The following is a 9723-nucleotide window of genomic DNA, read 5'->3' on the forward strand; positions in this document are numbered from 1 at the left end:
AACACAGCCATTACTGGTTATGGAGCTTTGCTCGACAGGAGACAATGAGGCTGTGGAGTTCTGGCCTGCAGAGCCCTGCTGGTAATATGTGGCAGGGTCATGAATCTGAATATCTCTAATCAATACATAGCAACTATGTCGGGAGAATCATTATGCAGGGACATGACAAAATATCGAAACACACACACACACACACACACACACACACATAAACGCACAATCTGAAATGTATGCATGCACCTACATGAGCCCACACAGAGTGTAAGCTGTCCGTTAAGCGAGAAAACTCATTCTACAGCCCTGACACCTCGTCTTGGAGCTCACACGACAATTCCTTTGGCCTGTCAAGGCTGGAAATTATATATTCATGTAATCCCTGCCGCCTTAAGAATGGTGTGTAATAAGGCTTGCAGGAATGAACGGGGAGACGGACAGAGAGTGAAGGTGAGAGAGAGGGGAGTTCAATTTGAGCCCCCATGGTGTGCAATAACCAAATAAAATAACGACAGTGTAACCTGGAGTATTGGTGATACTGCGGAGAGTGCCGCTCACAGAGCTCCACTGTGTAACTTGCTTATTGCATTAGCCGAGGCATATTAGGCTTACTCATATAGAGAGCCACATTATTCACTTCTCGTCACCCCCGAGCTACGAACGGGACCATATTATGTTTCATTGTTTCATCACCATCTATCTCTGGGTTAAGTTTCATTGTTTTGGAGTTGTGTTGGTTCTTTTCCATTATTCTGCTTCCACTGCAGAGGGCCTCTCCGCCAGGCTCCGCTCTCCCCTCAGCCCCATTGTTCTTCTTTTTCCTGCAGTACTCCTTTCCATTCTCATTCTGCTGGGCATGTCTCTGGCTTAGCGCATCCCTGCACTGTCTGCTGTATTCTGCGTGCAACACAGGGAAAGAAAACAGCGATGCAGTGTCGTTTGTGTGTGTTTGGGACCATGTGTGCAGTTGTGAGTCAAGTCACACGTGTGTGTGTGTGCATGTGAGGTGAAGAGATATCCCGTTGAGTGCAAGCTATGTATAGCCGTCCAAGTGCAGGTGTGTATAGTGTATGTGTGTATTGACACACACAGGACGGTTAAGTGTTCAGCAGGATAAACGCAGCAACCACCTCTACCGCTGTGTTCGAGTGCATCCCTCTGACGCATCCCAGGCTCCCAGTGGAATCTTCCATTCTGCTGCATGAGCTTTGTTCCGGCTGAGCTTAACACCACCATCTATCTGTTCCACTCTCCAAGGATTCTGTTATCTGCATGTCACTGCAGATGCCGATGCAGAGACCAAGACAAGGAGTTCTCCCCTGACCACACTATTGACCAAAGCTTAGAAAGTGTCTAAGCCTGATCTTAGTTGCAGCTCAATGCTTTCACAGCTCTGCATGAGAACAGAGGGCTGCAGTTTAGTAATTGTTAGCTATAAATTGTATTAACAGAAGAGAGGTTGATATCCCACATTTCAAGATAAAAAAACTCATGATCTAAAATGAAACTCTGTAAGAATATTATCACTAAAAGCCTCTATCAGATGCAGAGTACAATGTACTTTTGATGTCTAAAGCACAAGTTTCCCACATGACAAACATGTCTAAAATATCACATCTACTACAGATTCTTCGTTCCTCTAGTTCAGACTCTGCAGCATCATATTGTAGCTAATTACCCAACATGTGGTTCACCCAGTACTGTTGGATAGAAGAGACTGGAGTCATTTTCTGCCGCGGTGCTGCAGCAGTAGCAGCCGTTTTCCTTCCCTAATTACATCTGGCATCCATCCACCACTCAGTTTGACTTCATTATGAGATGGAGGTATTCTCTCTTCAATGACTTCTACTCAATTACTCCGCCAAGTTCCACCCTACAATCAAACTAAACTATGCATATTGTAATCAAAGACGGCTTTTTATACCAGCCTGGACATATTACACCCTATTGTTCCATTCAATGGCCCCGGTCATTTAGGCACACTGCAGTTAATTCCACCTGTCAACACTATTGTTCCACCGCTTACCAACTGTTCTGTTCTAATCCTCGCCGCCTTGATTGTTCAATTTGTACGTTTCATTCTACTCTTAAGTGACAGTATTATATTCATGAGGTGTTCTACTTGCTGGCAAGGGCTCAAATGCATCAGCTTCTATCTGCACTCCTGTTGTTTGTCTTTGTTTTAAAAAAAAAAAGTGCCATTTTTTGGCCGCCAAAGTTGTCTCCATTTGAGGTGAGTTAAAACTCCCAGGCTGTGATTTAAAGGATGTGTTTTTCTCCTGCTAAAACGCAGGATTTAGCTTTTAAGTGTCGTTCAAAATGAGTATACCGAGGAACTCAAAGGGCACAAAAAGCAAGATGTTATTGTAGTTGCTATGCAACTGTCTAGAATAGCTATATAATAATATAATTGAAAATGAGAAATCAGATACAGTTTACATTTTCTCACTTGGAACACATACACATTCCCTTAAGGGCCTATATTTTATTCTTTGTTTGACACAAACCGAAACACACAGGCAAGCACTACAAAAAGACCACCTCCATAATCTGTGATAGAGAAACACTTGCTTTAAACATCGGTATTGTAAGGTGTGTCCTCAGAGACTCTCACAGTTTGGACAGAGTTTTCCTCTCAAACTTCTCAGAGCAAGTTTAGGGTTGCGTCGCTTACGTCATGTTACATGCACGGACCTGACAGTTGAAGACCTTTTCCTCAGAGAAAATATGAGAACAACTTTCAAGAGGGGGATAAAAACCACAAAGTGTTAGCCTCACAGCAAACACTGTAACCACAAGACCACTGAGTCGATTTAATTATTAGTCAATACAAATTACATTGCCCACACCAGAGACGAACTTTAAGTAATTATTACCTGCCAGCATTTACTGCTTAGTTGAACATTTTTTAAAGCATAATGGGAGGTTCATTTGATTAATACAATCAGGGGAAGAAAGGAGAGAAAGATTTCCACCGGCGTAGCCTAATCTAAATTTGAACTCGTGCAGTTGTAGTTATTTCTGGTATCTCAGTAATGTCTGAGTCTTGAAAATTACCTCTTCACCGCAGTATGGATCTTTCATGCAAACTCTAATCCTGCTGCGAAGTCCTCGGTTCCAGAATACCACACAGATTTATTCAATCATAGAAGTTGTATTAGCGCACACATATTTCACATTGCCTCTATTTTCCCTGTCAACATTATTAATTTAGAGTTTATAGTGGTTTTCAGTTACGTTCCCTTAAGTCTGACCGCTTCTGCTCTGCTCAGAATGCACCGCATGACACAATGAAAACCCCTGCAACTCATCAATATTCAGGCCTATAGTGAAGAGACACCGCTAAAGTACAACTTCTATTCAAATGAACGTACTTCAACCTACTCTGTATTACAAGGCCAAAACTGGGACAGGCCCATCTCTCTCTCTCTTTGCCTCTCTAACACACTCACCCATAATGCTCTCACTCTCTCTCTCTCTCTCTCTGACACACACCCAAACACACACACACCTAATACCCTAAGCTCTGAGTTCAATGTACCATAAAGGAAGAACCACTTCAGTAATAGCGGTTATTTTAACCACATAGTCATTATAAGAATGTATGCTGGACAAAGAACATCCAAACTACAAAGAAGCTGGCATTGCCAATAGCCCCCAAAAGAGAAATGGGGGCGTTTTTTTTTTTTTATCTGGGACAAATATAGACACAATTGCCTCCTCAAAAATGGGCAGGAAATTGCAACGCTATACAGACTGTAAAAATGGTGCATTTATCTCATTCTATCAAGAAAATAATCTTCTTACCAGTTTAGTTTAAACAGCTACAATCAGTTGTCATTACCACCCTCTCCCATTGTGATGTGTTATCAGAGAGACCATTATTTGAATGGATCAAAGGACTGCATCATCTTTGTCATTATCAGTTACCAACTCTGAGGAACCATAGAGATCTGCAGATAACAAAATAGGACAGTATATATATCTTTTAATAAAAAGATTACCTGTGCATCCACTAGGGTGGCATTTGCCAGGCTCTCGTTGATGAAGACATGAACCAGGGCAGTGGCACAAAGAGAGGGGATCCCGCTATCATTGACCCGGACCACCAGGCGATGCAGACCTCTGTGGCGTCGCTCCAGAGGTTCTGCCAGAGTGATCACTCCATTGGTGTGGCCAATTTCAAACAGTCTGAATGGATTTCCCCCCACGAGAGCATAGTGAAGGTCTGCATTTGGGCCAGTGTCTGAGTCTATGGCTGTTACAGTCCTGACAATGGTGCGGGCGCTGCTGGCAGGAGGAAGGAGCGTGTAGGACTCATTGGCTGGAGAGGTGATTGAAGGGGCGTTGTCATTTTCATCCGTCACAAAGAGCGAGACGGTGGCAGTGGCGGTTTTGCGTGGCTCCCCTCCATCCACAGCTCGGACACGGAAGGTGTAGGTGGAAAGTTTTTCACGGTCAAATGATGCTGACGAGAAGATAGTTCCCGTGTTGTTCTCAATGGAAAACACCTCTTCTTGCTCTTTCTCGCCATCTTCTCCTTCTGTCTTCTCTCCTGTCTTCTTCTCATCAGCTCCATCCATCTCTACGAACAGACTGAGTTCTGCATTCTCACCTTCATCTGCGTCAGTCACTGTGACCATGCCAACTGGGCTGTTGGCAAGCAGGTTCTCTTTCACGTAGAATGTAAAGATTTCCTGGACAAACTTTGGCGCGTTGTCATTGCGGTCGGTCACCTGCACAACAACAGTCGCAGAGCCTTGCAGAGACGGGGTTCCCTTGTCCTTGGCAATAACCCGGAGTTCGTACCTCTCTCGCTGCTCGCGGTCCAGAACCCCGGTGGCACGGATATCTCCATTATCTGCATCTATGTAAAATGGCCCATTACCAGCAGGATCCAGCGAGTACGCAATCTCAGCATTCTTGCCGCTGTCTGCGTCTGTGGCTACCACAGTGACGACCCTTTCACCAGGTGAGTTGTTCTCAGCAAAGTGGACCTCCACAACACTCTGGGCAAAGGTTGGGGCATGGTCATTGATATCTACCACTCGCACCATCAGGGAGCTGTTGCTGGACAGACTGGGACTCCCAGAGTCTACTGCCACAATAGTAACACTGTACTCTTTGGTGGCCTCATAGTCCAGCAAGGCAGAAGTATGTAAGAAGTACTTTTTCTTATTCCTGTGAAAATAATAAGGAAAGAAATTTCATGAATTAAGTAGCTGCCCTCCATGGAAATAATACAGGTCTACAAAGTAGTTACCAGGGTGTTGGTTGACTAAAAATCATTTTGTCAGCAGTCACTGTGTTGGTCTTATTTTTTTATTTTTATTTTTTAAGGAAATGTTCTATTACAAACTAAAAGGCCCAAGGCGACATTCTCAAATATCTTGAGTTGTCAGTCCAACAGATCAGACCAAAGGCATGTAGATTACAATGATTTGAGGCAAAGAAAAGCAGCAGATCCTCACATTTGTGAAGCTGAAGCCAGAAAAAGGATTGTGTTGAGTGTTTGGAAAAATGGCTGAAAACTATCAATCAAATGTCCAAATAGCTGGAAATAAAAAATGTCTGTCAATCAACTAATTGATTAATCAACTAATCACTTCACCTCTGATATCTAAATGCTATTTAATACACCCTAGACCTACAAAGATATTCCTGCATGACTGCAGTCATCTGCAGGGAGACAATAATACTGCTGAAACTGTGACTGATTTTTTAATTACATCAGCTAATCAACTGACTGGAGACCTATTATAATTATTACTTTGACTCAGAATTGCTTTAGTCAAGGACAGCCCTACAGTCTATATAACAACCTCATTGTACAGATGTCATATGTGGCAACATATCCAAGGATGGCCTTCTCTATTTCCCCCACTCCCTCCATTCAATAGCTTCAGGAAATATCTTTACAATTGACTTAAGAGTATTGACATTTGCAGCCTGCTCTGCTGGAATAATATTACAAAAAAAGTATAAAACCCTTGACTTCATTGAATATTTATGCAAGTATAAATAAGTTTACAGATTGTATGACATTCTAACTACTCCGTAGCCTTTGTGAATGAGAAGCACTACTTGAACTGGGCTTAAATTAAATCTGCCTGCAACAACACTCAAGTGTTCTCTGAAACCTTGGTGGAAAATATAATTTGTAGCAATACCTCCCGGGGCTGTAGTGTGGGTGAGACTTATAGCAACTGCATACTGAATGTGTAGATGTCAAGATCAGACGATATATAGGGCAAAACAGTACCAGCCCTGATAAAAAGACATCCTGTACATACTCTTTGTCTGTTAGCGATGTTAGGTTTTACAGTTGGCCACACAATATGTTTATATGTACCTGGGAAGTTAAGAATCATGAGTTGGGAACTATCTCCAAATTAATGTAACTCTGAATTAAGGACTGTACAGTAGATAACTACTTGAGAACAGATTGCTAAATTGGATGTTAATGAACCAGTGTCTAATAATTACAGCCATTTTCTTAATGAATAATAACCAGTGTCGTAACTTCCTGATTACCTCACCATTACTTACCAATTTAATGTTCTCTCGAGAAAAGTAGTGCCTCATCCTACCAAATTACAGGAACTGACAATTATTTACTGGTTCTTCACAGTATTTAGCAGTCTGTTTTCAAGTAACTTATTGTCTATCATGTAGTTTTTTTATTCAGTGTCCAGGAGCAACTTATCAATAAGGAGTTAGTTCCATCCTTTGAGATGATTGAGTGGTTACCTTTGGTTTGGCTTACCTGTCAAAGGCTTCATCTGCAGGTAGGGGTGGGAGTGCTGTTTCCCCAGCTGGCTTCAGTGTGAATGGCACGTCTCCTACAACTGTGCACGTCACAGCCCCATTTTCTCCCTGGTCTCGGTCTGACACCTGCACCAGAGCTACAGGGGTGTCCACCAGAACGTTCTCCGGTACTAATGCTGCTCCATCTCTGACAGGGATCCGTCCAATCTTTCGAATCTCTACGGATGGGACATTGTCATTTTCATCCCGGACAGCCAGAATGACTGTGGTGCGGTCAGTGCGGGGTGGCTGACCCCTGTCTCTGGCTGTTACTGTGAACCTCAGTTGAGCCACTTCTTCCCTGTCAATCCTGTGAAGAACGCTCAACCATCCGGTTGCCTCGTCCAGCCGCAGGAGTCTCCTGACAGATTCAGTGGCAGCTCCAAAGACATACTCCACCTGCCCGTTGACTCCAATGTCTCGGTCAGAGGCTCTGACCTGGAGGACAGGTGTACCTGGGGGAGCATTTTCTGCCATTTCTGCCTCATATGTGGATCTCTCAAACTGTGGGCTGTTGTCATTCACATCAGTGATAGAAACACGAAGCAGGGCTTGGGAGGAACGTGGTGGGTTCCCTCCATCTCGAACCCTCAGGATGAGCTCATACGAGTCTTTTTGCTCACGGTCCAACGTGCCTTTCACAATGAGTTGTGGCTGTTTTTCGCCATCTGGTATGTCAGCAACTTGTAGTTCAAACACTGTGCTCCTGGCTCCTGCTCCATTTTCTCCACTTCGACCCCTCCGGTCACCAAGTCCATCAGCTCTAGTGATGGGGTTCCCTCCTGCTGTGCGCCTTGTTGAACTTGATCCAGCTGCACCATCCTGGATGAGCTCGTAGCGGTCGATGCCATTTCGCCCAAAATCCCTGTCTGTTGCTGTGGGCAGCAGGTACAGGGTTCCTATTGGCCGGTTCTCCTCAACTGATAGCTGGAGCACAGGTGAGGGGAAGGAAGGTGTGTTGTCGTTGATGTCTGTTATGACCACACGGCCTTCGAACAGGTCCACCCAGCTCTGCAGTGGCCCTATCACCGACACCTCAAAGTCCAAGAAACACTCATTTTCGTCAAATATCATCTGGCACTGTGGGAGCTTCTCCCTGTCGATGCGCCGCGGGCCTGTAGTCAGCTCACCTGTCACGTTGTCGATCTTGAAGTACTCTGAGCCGCTCTCCAGGGCGAAGGTGACATCTCCGCTGCCCGTACCTGCCGTGAGGCCCAGGTCGGCGGCCACGTTGCCTATCTTGACGTCAGGTGGGCCCTCCTCCGCCACCCGGTACCGGAGAGCTGAGTCGGCACCCGGCAGCTGAGTCAGCAGCTGCAGCACTAAGACCAGGAGGCTGAGAGCCTGCGCCGCGGAGGAGTGCACTGCACCAAGCCTCTGCATGGCTCCTTCTTCCCTTCGCCTCTCTGCTTACCGCTCTGTCTGCCTCCGAGCTGCGGCTTGCCTCCTCTTTATTGGTGTTTTGCGCTCTCTGGTGTACCTCGCAGCGTGGGTGTTTGATTTATCCTTTCTTACCTTCTCCCTATCGCTCTCTGCGGACTTGCCGCCTGAGGTCCGGAGGAAAGCTTCCGCACTCTCACTGTAGTTCACTCCAGCGGTGCGGGGCTCCTTTCTCCCTTTTATCCTCCTCCTACACTCAGCAGTGTCAACTTCTATAATAATAATTTCGTCGTCTTGCTGGGCTTTTCATGCCACAAAGATATGAAAAAATCCATCCTGCTGCGAGAGAAGAAAAGACAACTAATTCATCAGTCTCCGATTAATCCACTTCACTCTCCCTCACTCCTTTCTTTCCCGCAAACCGGAGAGCTATCCCGTGTGCCACTCGAGGACGCTTATCAGTTCATAATGCCATTTGTAAGTTTTTATTCCAGTCACATTTGGGACAGCGGCTTTTCTCGCGTTTTTCACAGTTAGAAACTGCAATGCAGCACCACACAAAAGACACAAAAAAAAACAACCCTCCACTGCTCGTGCTCTCCGGACGCCGAGGGGAAATTAACTCACGACAGAGGAATACAAAAATCAGTTTGGGACACAAAAGTCTCTGGGATGCTTGCTGCTGGATCTTTTCTTACCTTCAGATCCAGCTGCGATTTTTCTCCCCCTCCTCTTTCTTTTTTTTTCTCTTTCCCCGCAGTGGAGCAACGTGCCAAGCCGTCGGATTCCTTCACGCAAGTTCAGAGGAGACAAGAGTGCTTTTCAGAGCGAGTTTCTCTTAATATTCGTTATTTCTCGCGAAGCAGAGACAATCGGAGCCTCTCTTGGTGGGCTTTAAGAAAAGAAGAAGAAAGAAAAAGGAGATCCCGATAGCATCATCAGTTTAGCGTAATCCTGTGCAGCCTCTGTTCGGGATGGATGTCTCGGTGATGGACCGAGAGTAGATGCGTCTTTTTCCAAGAGTCCCGCATTCTCTCTCTCTCTCTCTCTCTCTTTCTCTCTTTCCACCACATGCGCCTCCTCCTCCTCCTCCTCCTCCTCTGGCTTTTCTTTTTTTTTTTTTTTCCCCCTCCTCTCACCTGCACTGCTCGGGACTGCTGCTGCTGCTGCTGCTGCTGCCGGTCTCCAGCGATGCTGCAGTCTCTCTCTCTCTCTCTCTCCTCGCTACTGCAACATTTTCCCCGGCCGCGTAACTCGATCGCTGAGCTGTAACGGGAGAGGCAGCAGAGGCGGTGTTGGGTCGCCGTGTGTGTGTGTGTGCTGTGTGTGTGTTACCAGGGACAGACCTCACCTCCTCCTGTCATATAGGAAGATTAAATGGGCTTGGTGTCCCGGCTGCTGACAGCTCCTGCTGTGGGGAAATATCTTTATTCACACATTCGTACAAAGGACAAAGAGGGACGGGATGGGAGAAGAGAGTGATCTGGCTCTAATACAAGTCAGTCATATTTCTGCTGGTGCAGCTGATTTTTCCCGGGGCAA

At 45.6% G+C, this 9723-nt stretch overlaps 1 protein-coding gene across 1 annotated transcript in view; it reads right to left on the bottom strand.

The window, feature by feature from the left end:
• pcdh7a (protocadherin 7a) overlaps nucleotides 1-9191 on the bottom strand; it is a 44812-nt gene extending 35621 nt beyond the window's left edge. Inside the window, exons 1-2 of the mRNA XM_073467360.1 lie at nucleotides 6761-9191; nucleotides 3999-5175 (exon numbers count right to left, since the gene is read on the bottom strand). Coding sequence (XP_073323461.1) covers nucleotides 3999-5175; nucleotides 6761-8184 — 2601 coding nt within the window. The 5' untranslated portion in view covers nucleotides 8185-9191. The remainder of the gene's footprint in view (nucleotides 1-3998; nucleotides 5176-6760) is intronic.
• Nucleotides 9192-9723: the final 532 nt, after the last annotated feature.

This window comes from Pagrus major, chromosome 1 (assembly GCF_040436345.1).
Source record: "Pagrus major chromosome 1, Pma_NU_1.0".
NCBI classification, from domain to species: Eukaryota; Metazoa; Chordata; class Actinopteri; order Spariformes; family Sparidae; genus Pagrus; species Pagrus major.